We start from the raw sequence: 22386 nt of genomic DNA, 5'->3' as shown, positions 1-22386 counted from the left end.
TGGATCCTCGACACGTAAATTCTGTGTAAGTGAGGAAAGAGAGATTAACTCGTGGCCGAGTAATCGAGCCAACGGGTGGAGAACGGTACAACATTGTTGTCATAACATTGTCATAAAGTTTTGCGAGGAGAGTGAAATAATTTTATATAACAGATAATTTACATTTTGTCAGATCCGGTTTAAAATCAGATTGTTAATTAAGCGACGTAACGTGCTAATTTAACGCAGTTGATGATTCTTGCTTCCATGCAATTCTTTTGTGAAAAATCGACAATGTTATCTTGAATACGGGTCCACTAAATAAATACTAAAGAAATACGAGTCCACTAAATAAACTTGATTACATCTTAAATATTAGGCACTCGCTGGCGCGGCATAAAAGCAACATTAGTGAGAATGCTTATCGAAAGCCCATATTTTTAATTAATTCCTCGCATATACGCGTTCCGGTTCCAGATCATTATGGAAATCAGCTCAGGAAATCGCGGCGAGAGCAAGCTTCTCATGGACGTTAAATAACACCACGACCATGGAGGAACATCCGCGATGCACGCATGTTTCTTCGCGAGTGTTTCTTCCTTCTTTTTTTTTCATGAGAAATCTTCGCTTTCAATACACAGTGGTACTTGTTGGCGCATCTGATGCAGAAAACCATGTTCCACGACGACACGAAAGATTTCCTTCCGAGCGAGAATTTAAATTGGACGACAAGCTTCCTCGAAGCGCGCGTGCACGCTTCAGACAGTTTTCAATTTCTATGTAAATATATTTCAAGCTAATATTTTGTCAATCTCAAGCCTACTCGAAATCAGTTACAATTATGTTTAATTAATAATACCGATTAATAATAACAAAATCGCTTGATGATCGATGATAATGAAATGATTAATATGCGTAACCGTAAGAGAGATTACACAAAAATATTATTACGTAAATGTAATATCAATACAAATTAATATTATCACTACATATAATCGTTATTAATTAATTTTTTTATGAACCATGTTAAGATGGACTCGAGAATTCTCGTCAGACATTGTGCTTTGTCGTTCAACACACTAACCTCCTGAGAGAAACCTTCGTTTTTGATTGCGATATGTATCGAGTACCGGCGGGATCAGCAAACGAGCGCGTATCATCCTGTTCCTGTGGCAGTGGCGCGAAGTCAAAGAGAGAAGCTCGTTATACCGGTCCCCGACAACGGCCTGCGGTGGTCCAATTAGCTGACACTCCTATCCCGAGCCCGGGCGCGACAAGGACTTCATAACTTTGGGCCCGCGATCGCGGGCCTTATGCCGATTTTATGCAAGACCGCGCGGTGGTTAAGCGTGCCCGTCGACTCGTTCGCCGTAAATTTCGGAGAAATCCTGATGCCGTGATCGAGCGCCGAGTCCCGCGGACATACATATTTTTTCCTGTCGTTGCCGCTGCTGTTGCTGATGCTGCGCCGGGTATCTCGTGCGAATGCAACCGACCGAGGGGAGCGTTTTTCGACGCGATACGCATCGCCGAGCAACGGCGAAATCGCGCGGAGATCGTACCGGTTTTTTGGGGCGACAAGCTCGTTCGATTGGCTGACTGACATTTTTGGGGGAGAAGGCGCGTAAAGTCTCGAACAGCTACCTATCCAGCCAGCTATTTCCACCTGACGACGCGCGAATTTTTGACTCGTCCGAACTCGATCACTCCGTGATATTCGAGCACGATAAACACGCCGAAGTAAATGAAAAGATCAGAGATTACGCAAATTGAATACGTTACGTAAAAATTGAAGATGTATAGAGCACAAGCGTGACGACACTTCTGCGCAACAAACTTTCAAGTTTCATTACGCTGCGATTTTGATGATTGTGAGAAAAAAATGCAGATTGTTTAACGATTCGTATTTCCACATGGACCTCGGAAAATTTATGGACGCAGCTTTCAAATTGATATTTTCGTTTTTGCCATTATCCAGCAATATTATCCGGCAATAGTTGAGTAACATATCGTCGCACGCTCGCTTGAACTTTGTACAAGCATTAGTGCTTCCTTTTCTCTTAATAATATGCAAAAACCGCAGTTGCGCGCAATACGCGATCGTTACCGTCGCGATACGAATCAGTGCGCAACCATGTGGCTTCCTCGTTTACGATAAAGCCAGCGATAAACCAGGTTTACCGTTGCTCGGCTTAATACCAAGCGACGGATTAATTAATAAAAGTGGGACGACCCATCGTGTGTGTTTGCTAAATTTTTCTCGATAAAACCCTTCAAAGCGAGCGCTAGAATGTACGTTTTATTCGTGATGTTATCCGGTGTATCGCAGCGCGGAAAACGAACAGGAAGGGGCGCCATTAGAGGAGATCTTTCATGGGCATGATACGCATCGGACAGTGTCATTGGTAAACACTGAAACTCGTTACGATAAATATTTATTCGAAGCTCGCGTGATGGAGTGCATCCTGTTCAAGCGCGTGAGTGCGCTTTACTCGTTTTTTTCCGCTCAACGAAAACGGTGCGTCCATTAAAAGATCTCCACATCACCGTCGACGATTACGTCAACCGACCGGCGATTTTCGGTCACCCGAAACACGGTCGTGGGATAAAGCAGTCCAACTGGCCAGCGTTAACAAATTATCTCGCTAATTATTTAATTAACGCAGCAAGTTATCTCGCGTTGGGTTACGAAATGGCACTCGTTCCATCGCCAGGCGAAGTTCCCGACCTTCTTCGGAGAATTGCAGGTAAGCGATCAAGTGAAATCGTTAACTTCACCGGTGAAGTCCAAATCGCGTGCAGGCACCGCACATCCTGTTTAACCACGTGACGGCTCTTCAATCTGCCAGGTGCAATCTTTTTCGTGAAGTCGAAGGTCGTCCTTGATACGAGGCGCAGCAACAAAAAGAGGCTCAAATTACGATCTGCGAGCAACCCTTTACCGGTTTTAGACGACGGACACTGCCCGTAAAGTCGACTGACAGCTACAATTTGATGCGAGAGAGCGAGAGATTGCAGAAATTTACGTACAAATGGTTTATTCTCCCAAACGCAAAATTGCAGCGGTTCCTGCCCCCTTTCGAGTAAATTGCAATGAAGAAATTAGGCAACCGACTGCAGAACGAAGCACGGTGTGAGAACACGATGTAAACGCCTTCGTCGTTAATTCGCGATTTCGGAGGAAAGACAAGATTTTGAGAACAGAACGAGCGCGATTCATAGTATTCTGGTTCTAATAATCGTGTTCAGTCAGGAATGAACGCGCAATAATTTATACGAGAGAAAAGTATTTAACGCGTAAAGTACGTTTTTTATGTGGATTAAACGTCCAATAAGATCGCTCAATGTTAAGAATGCTAAAAGGAAGAGTTGGTCTACGGAAATCGGAATATCTCCGAGCGGATCTGGCTCTCGCGTGATCGAACATATCCTGCTTAACAAGCATTTTTCTCTCGCTTGAGAGCAATCCTTACAGAGTCAAAGAACGTTATCGATGCGATATGGATCTCTGGACTTCCTTGCGCTAGGAGACGTCCAGGTGAATCTCGTTATACTGGTTCCAGACGACGATCGTGATTCAGGCGGGCATCTGAATGTCAATTCTTTTTCTACTAGCGATTGAAAAATGTTGAAGGCCTGCACACGCGACATCTCACGTATCCTACACAAAATGCCACAAACATGTAATATCGTGAAGAAACACGTATCAATTCATGCCAGCGAACATATCGTAACCAAACCTTCCATAAATTTGCATTTTAATTTTGCAATTAATACGTCCCCTCCTGTGTATTAGATAATATCATCCACTGTAATTGTATGTTATTAATAAATTATCATTTTTAACTTTACATGATTTCCATGGCACATTTATACGTGCAAGTTATCTAATTTTTTTCTTACAAATTAACCTCGCAAATATTTAATCGCCCCAGTTTGTTGGACCAGCAGAACTTGTTGAACCGAGGACCAGTATTACTGGATCGTCTTCGATTTCGCTACCACGGGCGGGCCATATGTTTGCCGGGTAATCTGAATCGCATTGGCGACGATCTTGACTTCGTGAAGAAAGGGCGCTCTTTCTTTGAAAGGAAGAATGCTTCTTACGTGTTCAAACAGGATGTACTTCATCACGCAAAAAAAGACGCCTCGTTCAGATGCCTCGCAATTTCCGAGTGCGGTTTCTTTGGCTTCTCCTTCATCACGCAGCATAATTTCCGTATCGTATAATAAATAACTTCCAATGAGACGTTTATCATAGTGCTAGTTCGCTCGTTTTGTTACATTGTTCGCGTACGCGCAGAAACGGAGTATAATATCCACGTCTGCGAAAAGAGACCAAAGCAGCATCGAAAGCAACATCTTCGGAACGTGCAATCCCTCGATACGAGAGCCGCATCGATAAATTATGCACTGAAAGAAACTTGAAGTACCTTGGTCAGTGATAAATCACCGCGCCGTTGCGGCAAGCGGACGCCATTTGGAATAAAACGACGCCGGCTTTTTGCCCGCGACGTCCGCCGCTTTTTCACCGCGAAGTCAAAGATCCTTTCGAGTGCGACATAAATCAGCTAACAGGCTCGCGTCTTCCGCCACTGCGGGGAAATCAAACTTCCACTTGCTACATCGTGATTCGCGAAAGGGATCGTCACAAAATGTTACTTTTGAACTTGACAAACTATATCTTCTTGATACTCGATTACGACCACCCAGTAATTTGTATTAAAACACAACGTGAATATTACAAGTGATTTATCGTTTTATGAGATATACCAGATTTCGTTACCAATTTATTATTAAACGCCAAAAGCTAGTTTCTTCTTTTGATTTTCGCGTAAACATGACCGTTTGATCGCGTACTGTCACTAAATCATGTGTGCATTTAGGGCTGCCGCCGAGTCTTGTCGAATCCGCTTAACCCTCTCTCATCACACGTGACCCAAATGACTCGCGAGCACGAACGAAGATTTATCGTCGTCAATTGCACTCGCGTGTCACCAAATTGCCGGTCATCCGCGAACAATTACCCGTCCCTCGAAATTGCCCGAGCGTCCTCGGCGCGTTTCTCTCCCTCTCTCTTTTTCTCCTTCTTTCCTACGCTTGATCGCGCAATTTTCGCCACCCGACAGCTTCATTGCGGGTTTTAGGTCGTTATTGTCCGTCACGATGCGCGTCCATCCCGCGTTGCGTCTACGTCAGGCCCTCGACCGTTACGCGCGCGAGGCCCAGTTTCCTTTCTGCAGGAAACTTTCTACACAGGGAGGGTCCGACCGTCGCGTGAGGGCCCTCTCGGTTCCAAAGAACGGATCCGAGGGTTGGTGGAACGCGCGTTTCTCGCACACGACCAACACGCTTCGTGCACGCTTAGGATGCTTAGCTCGAGAATGGAGCAAATGATCGGAGGGCTTGTCGATTTTTTTGAACAAGAGTATCGTCGAGGAAAAAGTTGGTGCGTTTACAAATATTTCAGATCGTTCCATCTATGTTGGTCTTCAAAGGACTGCCGCCGCTTTAAAACAAGAGAAACGAACGCGGATTAATTAGATTGACGTCAGTAAGCTATGCCACTTTACGGCGTACCGGTGTTGGTAAGTTGCTGGATCACGAAATGAGATCCGTTGGCTGATTAGCCTGACAGAAATTATAATCGAGATCGTGAAGGATGACTTGTCGTTAAGGAGAATTTTTGTCCATAAAGGAAACCATAAACTGTACAAGTGCATGATTTTATAACGTTGTAAAAAGTGACAGCTTGCATTAAGTAATTAACAGTGCTAATTATAAATAATAACCATTATTATCAACTAATTTTTTGTACTAAAATAATATGGTGAAGAGTCACTCGCCATTTATATGCAATTCAGTATCCACGATATATATTTTTATCTGCTCTTCTTTCTCTCGATAAAACAAACTAAAATATCACAATTTAAGAATGAAGAAGTCGCAACATCGTTATCCTTAACAGCCCCTTATCGCGCACGAGTGCCCTACAAAATTTATATAAAAGATACCGACACACCGAAGAACGCCGTATCTGCCTGACGAATCTCATCTCATCGAAGCGTCATTAAAATATTCCAATCGGGTCTCGGGCCTGGTCCTAATTTCTCCGTCCGTCCGTCCATCCGTTCTTGCCGAGGCGTGATTACGTCGCGAAGGGTTGCTCGTCGGGGATCCGCGAGGGGGATTGTGGCGCGCGACGCGCACGGGCACAGGGAAAAAAGAGAGAAAGAGATCTGCGCGGGAGAGAGTGGAAGGAGAAGGAGAACGAGGAAAGAGGGTTGGCGGTCGCCTCGAGAGAGCCAGCGCGCGAGGACAGGTGGCGACGAGAACCAGGGAACCTCGGAACCACCGAGTTCTCACGCGCGAAACCTCCAGCTGCCACTGGCCGAAGAGATATACATGCACGTTGCTGCCGGGCCGGCTCGATAGCAGGCAAGCCGACGACGGGGCGAGCGAGCGAGCGCACCCTCGAAAAGCGCATCGCCCGCTCGGGGAATGTCGGACACGAGGGGCCCCGACAGATGCGTGCGGTTGGTCAGGAATCTAAATATTGCGACCGCGCCGCGCGGGGTCCGCTGCCACAACGGGCCCACTCCAGGCTGTCCACTTTGTCACCCCTTGCACTCGCGTGAATGAAGGCGCGGGTGGTTGCTCCGTTAGAGCGAGATCCGGAGGAATAGGAAAGCCTGTCGTGCCGGGGTACAAAAGTACGAAGCGCCACAGGCAGTTTTCGAATGTATAATACGAATGACAAATGAGACCGTTTCGTGCAAATGCCACTTTGCACAAGCTACATGAATCTTGAACAAGAATTTGCTGCAACGAAAAGACACAACTCGTCATACCAACATTTCGAAGTTTTTGGACAAGTTTTAACGAAATATTATCATCATTTGTCGCAATATAATATTTTTCACGCATTTTGTGAATGGAAAAATGTATTGATTTAATTGGGTACAAATAATGATGGAAATAGAATTTGCACTATTCATTATGCAGGAGGGGAGGGGGTGATGTATCGTTATTGATTATTCTAATTTGTGAATGACAAGGCTGAGATTTTATCAAGCTGCCGACTAAAGCATCGCGAGAGCGATGAGGCGTTAATGAGCAATCTGTGGAAACAGGACAAACTAAACATTAAGATTATGCGTACGTATCAGTCAATCTTATAATTTAAACCGTTGTGGTAATAACCGCTACTTATTGGTTATAATACGAGGACCGATTTAGCATTGCCGCCGGGCGAACGCGATTATGTGCATATTATCCGTATCTTCTCATGTGACGGTACCAATCGGAAATCACTGATCACGTGAAAGAGTCCCCGTACATTTGCATATGCTTGCATGGGGCAATCGCAAAAAGGGAAGTCGAATGATACTGCCAATGAGAAAGCGGTCGCATCTGCCGATCTGAGATCGTAACGGCCACCGATTGGTCCGCCCTAAGCCCTAAGTTCCCGCAGTCTTACGACGTTGCGAAGATGCAGCTCTAAAGAGGATCGAGGCGAGATTGTCGGGACGACTAGCACTAATTGCAACGTCAGAACAAATGCAGCCACCTGTTTCACGCGCTCGTCACTGGGTTGGGGGACCATCGCATTACGACTTCCCGTGCAACAGGTTTGTACCCCTCCAATCGCTCGGTCTGGTAATTCACCCACCTTCCCACCCCTCGGGCCAATCGCCATCGTCAAATCGACGTGTCACCTATCCACGATCGTCGACGTAACGACGGACCACCTCTCGTCCTTGTCTGGCGAGAACAAGTCGCCTTGTTCCCCACGGGGCGCCCCGTTCCCTTCACTCTGCCCGATGCTGTCGACTCTCGCTCACTCCCTCGTGATCCCCGCGACTCGTCTCTTCTTCCTCCTCCAGCACGAGCGAACCACGTGCTACTCTCGCGTTCCTCTCTGTCGGCTATTCGTCCCCTGCTACCGTGCACAACTCGTGCTGCGCGTGCGCCGCGAATCGAGCGAGCCCCTCATCCTCCCGCTTCTGGTATCCTCACCCCCTCCCCTTCCTTCATCTCTTGTACACCGACAATGCGCTCTCTCGCTCGTGGCGCACGATTTCCAATGTCTTTGTCATGCTCTCATCGTTTGTTCTCGCTCGCTCAGCTCGTGCTGCGCGTACGCCACGTAAAGTATGCATTCTATACTTCTTTCCTTTGCGCGCTTGATTCTCCGTCTCGTTCGGCCTCCGCGACTTCTATCGCGTCCTCCGTCACCCCTTGACCACCACCCCGACTCTCTTCCTCCGTCTCGATCTGACTCGCGCGTTGCTCTTCCTCAGCTGCGCGTGCACCACAGAGGGGATCGACCGTTTCCTTCTATTTCCTTAAGTTTCCTTTTCCTTTGTCCGTCCCACTTCTCCCCATTCGTCAAACTCCTGGCGGCGTTCTCCGTCTGACCAAGGCGTTGCTCTCCCGATCATAGGTTGCTTCTCTCGGAGCGCATCGTGCGCAGCTCGTGCTGCGCGTCCGCCGCGCGAATGATCTATTTCCTTCTCCCTTCTCGACCTCCTTTTACTGCGAGTCGCGTCCTTCTTGCTCGCTTGGCCTCCGTCGACCTCGCGCGCGGCTATTACCGTCTCTTTCTCTGCGTCCCCTTCCGATACCGAACTCGGTTCCCTTCATTCTTCACCGCGTGCCCTTCGTTGATGCAACGTGCGCAGCTCGTGCTGCGCGTACGCCACATCGAGCGCTCGTTTTCTCCCTCCGTTCCCCGTGTTTTTTTCCTCCGTCTCTGTCACTGGAGACTTCTTCACTCTTTTCAGCCATTCGAGCTTTCATTCTCGCACCGACCACCCCTGCCACCCTGCTCGCTCCAACCAATCGTCCTCCCTCTACCTTGCGTCTCTCGGATTTGTAGTTTCTCTCGTTTCTTTTGATAACTGAGTCGACGCGTTCAACAGCACCCTGTCCTTATTCCTCCTCCTTCTCTCGTCTTCGATCCCTCTCGTGGCTTGCCCTTGCCCCCTCTGAGAAGTTACGACCGATACAAAGTACCTGCAGTCCCTACCCCATCCGCGCGCACACGCGTGCGCTGACACACACGTATCCGCGCAAAAAAAAGGAAGAGGAAAAACGCACCCTCTACCCTCCGCCGCCTTCGTATACCCGCATACGTCGGACGCATGCGCGGCCCTTCGGCTATATAAGCCGAGCTGCTCTCATCCCAGCTCACATTCAATCACACCCACTCATACCCGCGCGGTCTCGCAGGAAAAAGGGAAAGGACGAGACGAGGCACGAGGACCGAACCGGTCCGCCATCCCATCCTCGTGTCGTGCACGTGTACATCGTTCCGTCACTCTCCCTCTCTCTCCTTCCCACCGTATCCGACGAAAGAGTTCTCTCCCTCTCTATTTTTTCTTTCTCCCTCTCTCTTTCTCTCGTTTACACATACGCGTGCAAGTCACGAGTCCTCGAGCACCCGAGGAGCACTATCCGGCTGCTGTTGCTGCCGTTGTTGCTGCTGCCAATTCGCCTCGGCATCCTCGACGGAACCACGACCGGTTTTTCTCGGCCACTCGCCTGCTCACGGCGCCAGCATAAAGATCACGTACGCCGTGATGCCCACCGGCGATCCAGTCCGATTCATCGACAGCGGCAGCGGCGCGTCAATCGCACGGCGTGCTGTTAAGACCACTCTGAAGAATCTGAAGAGATGGTGCACCAGGTTGCGGCTGGGCGCAACGTCTCACGTCGTCGTCGTCGTCGTTGTCGTCGACCTCAAGAGCGACCGGCAAACACACTCTGATGGGACCACAAAATTTTCCCATGATGGCAGAACCTTGCTGATAACGAAGATCGATCAGGAGGAAGAGCGTCATCGCGCTGACGAGAACTTGGAGAACGAGCTGAGGGAGAGTCTGGCGAGCAACGGTCAGTCCAAGACGTATAGAGGCGACGAGGACAACTGCGACTATCTACTCGATGATCAACAGCTCGGTAGAAGATAATGCATCATCCGTTAGAGATCTATCGAGAATCGAGGCTGGCGCAGGAGTTTTTCAACGTGTGACGAGGACTTGAAGGTAGCTTCTAATATTCCTTAGAACTGCTTTAGCTTTATCCGTGTACTTTAAGTTCGACTCGACAATTAACTCCTGGTTTGAAGCTTTAACTGGATTATTATTCGGTTAAGAATTCGCGGTAGACTAGCTAGATCCATAATTAGTTTAAAGTTTCGTGCAATGTTTTAAGGTCAATTTGAGCTAATGTATCATACTTGATCGACTTGTGATAGTACATTTAAATTCGCATATCAGTAGCACAGTAACTAGCACATCGTAGTTTAATAAATCGAACTTTGTTCGAGATCATAGGCCGCCCAGTGCATATTTCGTAATAGGGATATCTGTGATATAATATGCTATATAAAGAAGATATATATCTTTATCATATATGCGTTATGATATGTATGCGTATCATGTATACATATTTATCATACATGCGCGTATACATATCATAAATAGCACACGAGCATGAAAACTGTGATAGTCCGTTAATCCACGTAATTAATAGCTCACACTGTGATACCAGCGAAGAACTTAAGGAAATCTGTGATATTAATTAGATAGATTGAATCATCAAAGTTATAGCCGAAGGTTCTCGAAATCAGATATCTATTGCGAGATTATCGGACTTGATATCGATCTCACATTATCTGTCTTCCATCAGTTGCAATATTAGTTTGTATTCGTTAACAGACGATAACGATAAGAATGAAATATGCGAAAACTGTGATAAATCGTTCGTAATTGTAGGTCACGTACATAGAAATTAGTTAGATTATAATTAAATGAATCACAGCTCTAGCGATACTTTGTGATACATAGATAATCAATAAACACAGTAAGATCGATCAGATCGGAGATTGCGTTGATCAACTGTGAAAATTAATTTTTGGTGTGTCGGAATTATTCAGTTTGCTCGTTATTCATCGTTTGCAGGATTTATTTTCTATTTAGTTTTGTCGTTTCTTTTAGTTTCCTTCTTGCACATTTTATTTAGTATCTTTAATTGTACATCGCACTTGTGTCTAATAATTGTCCTGTGTTGGATTGTCGTTTCCTGTTTCGTTTGAATTGTACAGTTGGACCGCATGATCCAACTTTAGTGTTGTGTTTAAGTTTATTATTGTAACCGCATTTATCAAATAAATTGTGTGAAGATGAAATAATCTTGAGTTACTTTCCCGTTTCACCATTCCTTTATAATTTACTTCTAATGTTAAGCATTAAATATTGAAAAGATTCGCATATTATTATTTCTATATAATTATTATCATATATTATAAAATGAAGAAAAATTACATTATATATTGCACACAATACAAAATATAAGATAACAAGTATAATAATTTTTATAAATCAATAAGTTAGATCAATATGAAAGGTAATATTAAAATTTAAAGATATTTCTTCTGATATTGTGAAATTATTTTGAGAAATATATAAAGCATTAATTTTATCAAATAAATATTTTTCAAGCTCGACTTTGCTTTTCCCGCACTTTCTTAGAACAATTTGTCGCCCCATCTATTATAGGGCTCTCAAACTACCCTAAGCTACGCGGTTTTACCCTTAAGCGATAGATGGCACTCATTGAAAGGGCCTTGTGAGGCCCTTTAACTTTCACTAAAATTGAATGGAGTATTAAAATAAAATAATTAATATTATAACAGAAAATATTATAATTGTGAAACTTTAGAATATTTATAGTAAGTTGTAAATATTTATTATATATTCCTTAAATATTATACATAACATTACATCTGTGCAGGTACCCTTCACTTTCTATACTTTTGTCTTATAAAACACGTGCGTAATCATGAAAAAGTATTTCTCTGTCAATCGTTGCGAAAGTTTACCGGGCACCGTGATTACGCGACTTCCTGCACCTGCGCCGTAATCGTCCGTGAAGTATCCTCCAATGCAGTCTCTGTAACATGTGGATTTTATCGCGGCACAGTTAGCGCCGCCGGGTCGCCGGGTGTAGTATTGCACCGCGACGCAAGAATAGGAAAATCTACAGAAAAAAATTTGGACGGCGGGTCGTCGATCCGAGGGATCGAAAAGAATAGATCAGATTACCAACATTAACCATCATTATACGGGTAGCCAACTACCTGGGCGCTCGCATTATGTTCGATATGATTCAATACAATTTTCCATTTAGATTATCTTCATCTGATCTTTGCAGATCCTACTTCGAACGGTGTGTGCGGGATGACGCCCGCAGGGAACGCAATACGATACCATCGTGTGTGATCATAGACGATCCAGGAAGAGAAAGAGAGAGGAGAGATGTCTTAACCCCCAAGATTTTACGCCGCATAAAAGAATTCCTTACGCACGGGGCCCCCTAATCTTGTCCCAAAGTGGCAGAATATTGGGTTACGTTTTCAAGATTCTTGAAAATATTGTCAAATATTTGATGCCGTTTCTAAGGAAATGCTTTTCAAAGTATCCGTCAATGTTGGCCGAAATTTGACATCCCAATACATTTTGATAATCGCATTGTCATCTTTTTATATACAAAAATAATACAATAACAATACATTGAAAATTAATTAAACACGTAATTAATAATACTTCTATTTTACGACACAGTATTTTTGCCACTTAAATAATTAACGATTAAATAAATTAAAAATAGAATCTTGCAAACAAAAAGTAAATTTTTTATTTGTAAGATTGCAATATTTGTATATCTGGTTATCAATTATCTCTACAACTGTTAAATAAATTGTTAAATAAATGTATGAAAACGGACAAAGAATGTTTTTTATAATTTATTTGTAATTTATAATACAAATAATATTTAAAAACAATACTTTATATTAGATAATATAAAATTTAACCGCATAATGGTTGAATATCATGATATGACAAATTTACAATCTATAAAACTTTTTGCATCCATGTCAGTTTCGCTGTTAAAATGAATACATTTACCTCCCTTTAGTCAGTCAGGATGTATTGGAGTTTTTAAAGGACCCCTCCCCATTGTGAGACAGCGTGGTATTATGGAGTGATTTTCAAGTTATTCCGACTTATTCTCCACAAAAGCCAGTCTGGTCGACCGATCTCTATTGTACACGGTCCCAGGCAATGGCGTAAACTTAGTTTTAATCATAGAATTTTTGCAAAACCAATAATTTTCGTACAAATTTGTTATTGCCATTACAAAATAATATAATAATTTCACAACTATTTTATCATCGCATAATTAAGATAATTAAAGAATTATAATTTCTTTGTCTTTGTACAAATATTTCTGTCATATTAATTCATAAAAAAATATTATGTATGATTTTCCGAGAAAATAAAACTACCTTTAATATAAAAGTCTCATTTAAAAAGTGATTATCTGAAAAGTATGATCAAAAAGTAAAGAAGTTATACGATAAAGTTGCTACACCATTGGATCACAGGAGAATCAGGACATAGGGCAAACTGACTGAGGATTCAGCGAGGTGTCCCTGAGTACAATATTATAGGGAGACAAATTTCTTAAAAGTGTACCTTTTCGACTCTTAAAAGGGACAATTATTGTATTATTTGACGCCGTTTAAGTCTGGAAAGCGAATTTAAAGACTTTCCACGGATCAGATCACACGTTGAAAAGATCACGTGGCTGCAAGAAAAATATTCTCTCGATAAAGTTTCTCCTATAACGAAATTTCACAAAATATTATCCCTGCTCGAAGCTACAGAAATATTTTCGAAATAAAGAATCGATGGAATATCTGTGCGATGCCAGGTGCTCGTCTGGCTTATTGGCTCTGATAATAGACACATTAAGTCACACTCAACGTCAGATTTTGGCCTTTCTAGTAGCTGCCAGATGTGAACACGACAAATCAAAATTTTAAATCCGACTTTGAAATTCAATTCGCATTCATAGCGATTTCGGACGATTGGATCGCAAACAAAGATGTTTTCTCAAGAAAGGTTTCTCGATGGACTTCATAGAATTTGAGTAAAATAAAGATGATGCTAAAGAATTCACTTTATAGCTGGCAATAAAGGAATTTTAGAATTTTCAGTAACTGAAAAGTATCACAAATTAACCACAAAACGAAGAACTTCACGCGCTTTATAAGTAAAATATTTAGGTAATTAGATAAGTAGATAAATTTAGGAAATAAATATCATATTAAAAAGAATTAGAGAAATTAGAGAATTAATGAAATTAATTAGAAATTCCATTTTTTAAAAAGATTTATTTTACTTCCCAATTTTTAATTTTTGTACATGATAGATCAACATGTTACACATAAACTGATAAACAAATCGTATACTTCATTCAGATTCTACAGAAGGTTGTAACGACCGACTAGAAACTGAGATGACATAAAAGATGCGTTTCCGAAAAACTTCAAAATACACGACGATATACATGGTACTTATCGCTCCCAAAGAAAAGTTACGCGGCAGAGGAAGGACCCTTCGACACTTAGGCATCAATTTTTCCCGCGTTTTCCGTCGATCTCGTTTAACACAATCAAGATGAGCCTTTCTACTTACAATCACCTACCCACTCTGGTCAATCCGTATAAGAAGAAAAAAGAAAATATGAAGGAAACGTGAAGACGGCAGAAAAGGAAGAATCGGTCTCTCGCGATCGACTACACATCGCGCTCGAATGCCTCCCTCCTCATTGAAAATTCCCCGGTTTCTGAGGCGAGACAGATTCCGATTTCTTTGTGAACACGTGCACGAGAAATCGTAAATCTAACTAAAGAAAATCTCTATAGAAAATGAGAGAGAAAGAAGGGTGAAGAAAAAGAGAGAAAGAAAGGGAGCTGTTCGTCGGGGTACTCATGGTATAGCCATGTACATGGAGGGCACGGAGAAACCTATACTAAGTGGATAATGGGCCAATGGCGCAGGCGACGTCTGCGTTAGATCCTCGGGTTACAGTTCACGATCTCCAACCGGACTTTCGAGAGCGTCTACGACTGTGTGCGAGGGTGGTCGGGAAAAACGTGAGGCCGCTGCTGTAAAGGCCCATTGTCGGCTCGACATCCATTATGCGAAGCGGCTGAATGATAGAAATATTTGTATCTTCGCACACCGCGTCTCTGGAGAGGCTCTCCGGAGAGCACTTCGACGACCGAGAGCGCCTCCTCGAGCAGAGAACGCTTATCCGGGTGTGCGGCAAGCGGTTTCTTCTTCCCTCGCGTGAGATTTTAGATTGGGCTATCTCGAGAGGGCAAGTTTGACGCAACGCGGCACTCGGCGACTTTGAGCATCTGCGTTTTGTCGCGAGACTACAGTAATAGGAAAGACCTGACGTACAGACAGGATTTAAAGTCGGCAAAAAGAAAATTGAAATGAAACTTATATTTGTAATAATTCATGTATTTAAATATTGAATTTGTTCCATTAATATAATCTTATATGTAATTCTTATATTTAGTAATTTTTATTAACGAACTTCATAAATATAATTTTTACGACGGGATTAATTTTGATAGAGAGGATACTGTTTCCAATGCACTTTTTCTAAAAGTTCAATTTTCTAAGAGTACAATTTTCATGGAGCTTTTTTGTCAAGCATAAACGATATAAACGATTCCTGCATAAAGACGTATATTTAAACTATGTCTTGCAGCTATAAGTGATAAATATACTGAAATAATTGCCAGTGAAGCCGTGAGAGTTAAATGGAATATACCTGTTCTTAATAAAGTTATCGAGTTAAGCAAAATCTGTCAAACTATTTCTTCGCAATCCTGAACGAAATTAGGGGAACGCTCACTCATCATTAATTATGTATTTTTCCCCTACGAGAGAGCCTCCCCACGGAGAACTCCCATTAGACCCCAAATTCACCCCAGACCCTAAACACAAGTACGATAAACGAACTTCGACTTCCGAGGGGAAAGGGCGTCAAATAGACATACGAAAAATCTTTTCGTCAGGTCAACCTGTTGCCCAAATGTCTTTCACGACTGCTCTAAATATATGTTTGGAAAATGTGGATGTACCCAAGTTTCCCAAGTTGTCGTGACAACTTTCCTCGAAATCGACGCAGCACGAGCGTGTCAGCGGATAGTATATTTGTCAGGGGTGCGGGGAAGGAAGGAGGCGTCGTTTCGACTTTCGGCCACGTGTGTCTCGCATTACGGACGTAAAGTTTTTTTTCTTGTCGTACGGGGGGTACGTGGAGGAACCAAATTTCGCGCACATGCCTGAACATTCCAACCGGCTTGATGGTGGTCGCGCCACCGCACTCGAGCCAATTATTATCGGTTTCGAGTGACGACTTCCGCTCTCACCTGATCGGGTAACGCACGATCGAAACGTGATACGCGTTCGCGAGTTTCATATCGCGTAGTTTCCGTATGTACAGATTTAACGCGCCGAAATTTCCGTTGCAACGGGATTCGGCAGGCGAACAAGATTATAGCTGAAAACATTGTAATAATGAAGCCACATGTAAAACAGAACTGCATGATATACAAATATCCTTTTTTTTACATAGTAATATATGTATCAGAAAGCAAGCAACGGCAATAGCTAACAACCATGGCGCTGAATGCGAATGAAATTGAAACACAAGTAACATTTTACAATGTCGGTTTATAGATACCAACACATCCACAAAAGCCAAACTCTCGAATCCGAGGAAAAAGATACATAAAACGAGAGCAAAGCACGCTCACGTCTATTAATAGATAATCTCTTCCAGCCCTGCACTCTCACAGAAAAAAACCTTTCTCAGGAGAAACCTTACGTGTGGAAAAAAAGTCACTGACCACATGCAGTCGCGCACATGATGTCATGGGAAAGACGGGGCAAAGGTACTAAAAAAATATGAGAAAAAAGACCAAAAGAATCTGAGCTTCACGATGCTTTCGGCGCCGCCGTAATATTATGACCCAACACTCGGGATTAAATCGTATCGTCCCCATTTTTTTTTAGAAACGACTTTTCACAGGTACTGCATACCATCTAAAAGGTATCTGGCTGCAGATGCACCCTAATAACGCGCAACACGAACGAGGTTTCGCGTAAAACCTCATTTTTCTCCATACTTCTTACAAATCCTTCAATAATCTGCTTTAATCTGACGAAGATAAAGATCCAATAAGAATCGTGATAATTGAAATTTGCGATTTGAATGCTAAGTGATAGCCATGCAGAAAACAGTAACGAGAAAAAGAAAGAGAGAGAGAGAAAGGATATTATTCTGAGTATGAATATCGATACGCTTTGAGGACGAGAAGACGACGAGTAAAAAGGAAACCAACGAGCAAAAATGATATCGCATGGCAGTGCGTGTCTCAGTATACCTATCGCGATACAGCAAAATATCGCTTGTTCACCGAGGCGCGCGCGCGATGCTGACTGCATTACGCCTGCAACGCGTTGCAGCGCAAAACGGAGAGACACGGCTGCGGGTATTCGCCGCAATAAATCGCGAGTTGAGCTTCGCGGAGTTACAACGTGAGGTTTCGTTTGATTAATAACCGGCGAATAGGGGAGTGGGAGGGAAGCGGGAGAAAAAAAAAGAAGCAGGAGAGAGGAGAAGTTGAAACGTGATCTTTACCTGCCTATCGCAATTTGAGAACGGAAAGGTTTCTCCCAATTTAAGTTTTTAACGATGAAACTGGATATTCTAGATGAATTTACGGGCGGGCTGATTGCGCGTTCAAATTTCAACCTGTGGTGGACACGATTTAAATAAGAAACCCGCGAGCCGCGCGCGACGTCCTGCGATGATACACGCGTGGCGTTTCATTCGATGCCCTTTTTATTCCGTGCTTGTTGAGGCACGCTTCAGTGGTTGCCCGAGAATGAGTGTCAAGTGACGCACGAAAAGGGATTCGTGAAAAAATATCACTTAAAAGAAATCTACATAAAAATCATCAAGACATTTAAAATATTGGATCGAATGAATTGAGAGAATGAAACGCGTTCCCTAAAACTGCCAAAATTCAATTCGATGCACGACAACGTCGATTACTTCCGTTTGTCAGCAGCGAGATGGGAGTGCGTTGCGCAGTTTAATCCACGTGAACGGCGCGGCGCCACGGGGGATCAGCCTAACGAGCTTTTTCCTAGCACCTCCTGTTTAACGCTGCTAAAAAGCGCTTCATAATGGCATCTGTACCCCGCGCACAGAGCGCAGAGATTTGTACCCCGAGCGAGTCTATAATGAGAAAGCATTTGCGTGTCACGCGACGTCTTGGCTCACGCGAAATTTCCAATACTTTCCGAGAAAACGATTCGGAATTGGCAGCCAGCCCACCTGTTGTGCCTGCTATAGACTCTTCAACCTGCCCTCTTCTAATCCACCTCGGAGGGCCCAGCGTCGATTCACGCATTAGCCGTACCCGCTACCACCGTTACGCCCGTATCTCAGATTTTTGGGCACCTCGTAACACTACACGGCCACGCACCTGCCTCTTCTCTCTCGCTTCCTCTCTCTCTGCCCTTTTCTCTTTTTCCGTCTCCCTTTCTCTTTCTCTATCGCGGAAGAGATCGTCGTTTCGTCTGGATCCCGTAGAACTCGAATTACTATGATTTTTTTTATCTTTCTCTTCTCGGTAATCCATCGCACCTTCATCGTTCGATTTTTTACAAGGGTCATTCTCCGATACTGGACAGGAAGCGCTTACAATACTTTTTTTTCCCTCTCTCCGATCGAAGGAGTCTCACAGGATTCCGTAATCCCAGCATCCGGTTTTATGTTTCCTTCGTGTATAGCGATGCTTGATTTCGGAACGAGGATCCCACTTTGACAAATGACTCGCGATGACCCTCGGAGCTATTGTCGCGACACTAAATAGCAAGACATGCGACCATCTGGAATCGCCGCTGTCAAGAAGGGTCTTAAATTATCGGATTGCACCAGCCTGGATGGAACATTAAGCAACCTAATTTCGTATTTATATCATTTTTGTACCTCTAGAGTATTTTTTACAAGAAAGTGCAGTATACGATTCAATTAGCTTTCTAGTTGAATCGACTAAAATAACCAAATAGTCATAATTCGCGTTTCGTATATTCCATTTTATTCAACAACGGATTCTTAAATGGATCCCTCGGCTTTACATATGTCGCGACTGAAATAGTTGTCAGTGTCCCCCGTAAATGGGCACAATGGATGACTCCTCTCGCAGGAAGCCGAAGAGGGCGAGAGAAGAAGTCTAGGATCCTTTATACCGTCATACGCGAGGGAAACGGAGACGCCTTCGTGTGTTTGCTTGTGTTTGCGCGGTCCTGCGGAAAATCTATTGAGCTGATGGTTCAACAGTGTAGCGTGCTCCCCATTGTGGCAGCCCACGGCGGTTGTTACGGTTACCCGTAGGATGGGGGTTCGTTCTTGTCTCGTGTTTGGGATGCGGCGGGGGTGTAAACGGGGCGCAAACGGGGCACAAACGGGGCGCAGTCAAATCCAACGACCCTTCACTGACGTCCCATTGTCATCGTTAGGAATTTATTTCGGTAGTCCGATGGGGATCTCACGTATAGCACGGGTCGTTAATTCGCGAACACTTGACAGAAAATCGAGTTTCCACCAAGAAACACGCGATTTTTCGAGTATACTATAACTTATTTCAATATGAGTTAATATTATGCCTGAATTAAAACAAATTTCTTCTCGTCTGTATTTGATAGTATTAAATATATATAATAAAGGTATAATTCTAAATCAAATTTAAGGTTTCCATGATCTTATTGAGAAATAAGCAACATACATACGAATTATCAAAAAAACGAGAAAAATACTTGATCTAATAAAATCGTGCAGGATAAGTCGATCTTCAAAAGGGCCTAAATCCAATCCAGTCTAAGGAGTTATGCTCAAAGAGCTTCATCGTTAACCCTCGTAAACTCGTAAAAGACGAGAGAGAATCTCGAGACGCCATCGAGCCATAAAAGTCGCTTCTCCTCGTTCCCTCCCCCCATCATAAGTAGCAGCCGGCTTCCAATTTGAAATACACTGTGATCACGACAGAATGTCGCCTACCTGTTGCTGTCATGCGCGATATCAATAATATTCAGTTCTTTATTAGATGCGGGGAAAAGTGGCATCGCGAGGAAAAGTCTCTGTGATAATCTCGAACATTTTACGAGACATCCCGAACAGTAGCGATTATAACGAAAAAGAGAGAGGGCGTACCTGCATCGACGCTGATCGAATACAGACGCGCACGACTAATTGGGCCCCGATAAAGGGTGCACACGTATATGGGGTCTGACGATCGAGAAACGAGTCGTAAAAGTGTACTCTTCAAACTTTATACCCGACGAGTATACACGTAAACATGTTGATGCCAAGGATTTCGACTGTGGCCCTTAAAAATTGCTGACACGTTAATTGCCGTCTCATTAATTGCTGAGGTATATTTAATCTGCAAAATAAATTATAGGGAAGATTCGAGATTACTCTTAACTTATTATCTCATTAAATTTTCATGTCATCTATGAAGCAGGTAGCTTTTAATCATTCATCAAACTTATTGTCTTGAAATTTAAGAAAAATTTAAAATTAAACTTTAAGTATAAATGACTTTAATTATGCACCTTAAAAGACAAACATATATAATACTATATGTTTATACGGTAATAATAATGATAATAAATAACTCAATTCTCAACATCGGTTAACAAGCAATTGTCATCAATTAAAATTAAAAGCAATAGTGCTTGCTACATTTAGAAAATTTGCGAAAATTTGTGTTTTATGTATAATATAATATATTTTATGTCGACAATGTTTTGCTAAATTAAGTTTTTAAATTACGTCGAATTTATTCCATTACTTACGTTGATAATTTTTTGACAATAATTATTTATTTTTCGCTTTATTCTAGCAACAATGACAAGTAAAATTATTCTGTCATATTATTGCACCAACATTTTTTGACAATTCAATTTCTAAATATAAATTTGCACAAGAAATTATCTATAAATAATAATATACTATTTAAATAATTTATGTGCCCTTAAAATATCTTAAATCGGAGACATAACTTGGATAATATCCAGTAATATTTCAAAATCCGGCACTCATCATCTCTGCAAACGCGGAAGACGGGCAATCATTACTCCTTCAATAGGTTGCAAAATTGTATATATCCGGTATCCAAGAACTCGTGCGAGTATTCGCCCCATAAAAAGTCTCGTTTTAAAACTATAGAAACTCTCTATCCCGCAGTGTGACGTACAAGCAGAGTGACACACCTCAGCATGTGGGTGCGATCAAGAAAAATCGATGCACAATGAGATCTACACCATCGTAAAAATGAGAAAGAAGTCTTCGTGCGGAAACTTCCAAAATGGAATCACGTGGATTGGTCACTTTTCATCCGCAGAAGTGAACGGTCCAGTGCGTTCACGAGATACACAACGGCGCGCTCCTTTCTTCGCCTCCACCTGGTGGGACACCACGAGGTGGTTAGCTTCACAAAGATGTCCGTGCTGACAAAAATATTTAACAACAATTCACATTGTCCCGATGGAAGCGTCGCGTCCCTGGAAATTGCAACATTGTTCGCTGCCAACGATCCAGCAGCGACACTTCGAAAAACTTCCAGTAGCTGCCTTTTCGATCGGAGTCTACCCACTGCGAGCGTTTTCACGAGGGCTTCGATAGTGCGAATCACGCACGTTGTTATACATTATTTTGAATGTGTCCGGCCCAGCTTGATATCTTTTACAGCCGATGAGAAGGTCTTCACCTGAGGAAAATAATGCCACTGCGAAACTTGAGGAGTTTGCACTCATACAGAATCTATATACTTATATAGATTATCGATGCTACCCCTTAATATAAAATATTACAAATATTACGAAGACTATAATCTGAAGAATGAAAAATTGCGTTTAATTAATGTCTACCTGATTTGACTTAATGCTCAAATCAAGACGCTTCACGCTGAAATCTGAATCTCTTTTCGCTGAAGGAGAATCAACCGCGAATTTATCAAGGAAACCGTGTGTAATGAACACCTGGCAGTTCCTTGGGGCGACCTGCGTACCAATTATTCGTACCGCGACGAATCGCGACGCCGGGAACGCGGAAGCCGCTCCTCTCGATCGGCGCGCGTGATTAAACGCCGAAGTCGGAATTTCCGATGTGCAATTTGAAACGAGCCGGTAGCTCCGTCCGCCCGCTCGCGAGAGAAAGACGCCCGCCGGGCTCTTTTCACGCTTCCTCCGCGATATATGCGCGCGTAACGTACAATAACTCACTACACAAATAATCGGGGTTACATGGAACAAGCGGCGCGGGAGAATCCGCTTTCACTGTCTTCGTTCGGGCGCGAGAATACCTCCCCTGACACCCCGGCAAAGCTATCCTTGGCCTCTTTTACCTCGGCGCGCCATCACGCAGGGACTTTTTTTCATGCTGAGCCCCACTTTT

The 22386-nt window shown here is 43.2% G+C and overlaps 2 protein-coding genes across 2 annotated transcripts in view; one reads left to right on the top strand and one right to left on the bottom strand.

The window, feature by feature from the left end:
- LOC105277337 (tubulin polyglutamylase TTLL4) overlaps positions 1–22386 on the bottom strand; it is a 130449-nt gene that overhangs the window by 53478 nt on the left and 54585 nt on the right. The gene's annotated exons all lie outside the window — the stretch shown is intronic.
- Positions 8388–12770, top strand: LOC105277335. The gene is made up of 2 exons (XM_011335616.3): positions 8388–10028; positions 12199–12770. The coding sequence occupies exon 1, from the start codon at positions 9564–9566 to the stop codon at positions 9951–9953; it is 390 nt and encodes a 129-aa protein (XP_011333918.2). The 5' UTR covers positions 8388–9563; the 3' UTR covers positions 9954–10028; positions 12199–12770.

This window comes from Ooceraea biroi, chromosome 9 (assembly GCF_003672135.1).
Source record: "Ooceraea biroi isolate clonal line C1 chromosome 9, Obir_v5.4, whole genome shotgun sequence".
NCBI classification, from domain to species: Eukaryota; Metazoa; Arthropoda; class Insecta; order Hymenoptera; family Formicidae; genus Ooceraea; species Ooceraea biroi.
This window is presented reverse-complemented; position numbering and strand designations above follow the sequence as displayed.

Excerpts from the sequence above, each read along its gene's own strand:
- LOC105277335 (XM_011335616.3), top strand. The coding sequence starts at position 9,564 with ATGCCCACCGGCGATCCAGTCCGATTCATCGACAGCGGCAGCGGCGCG.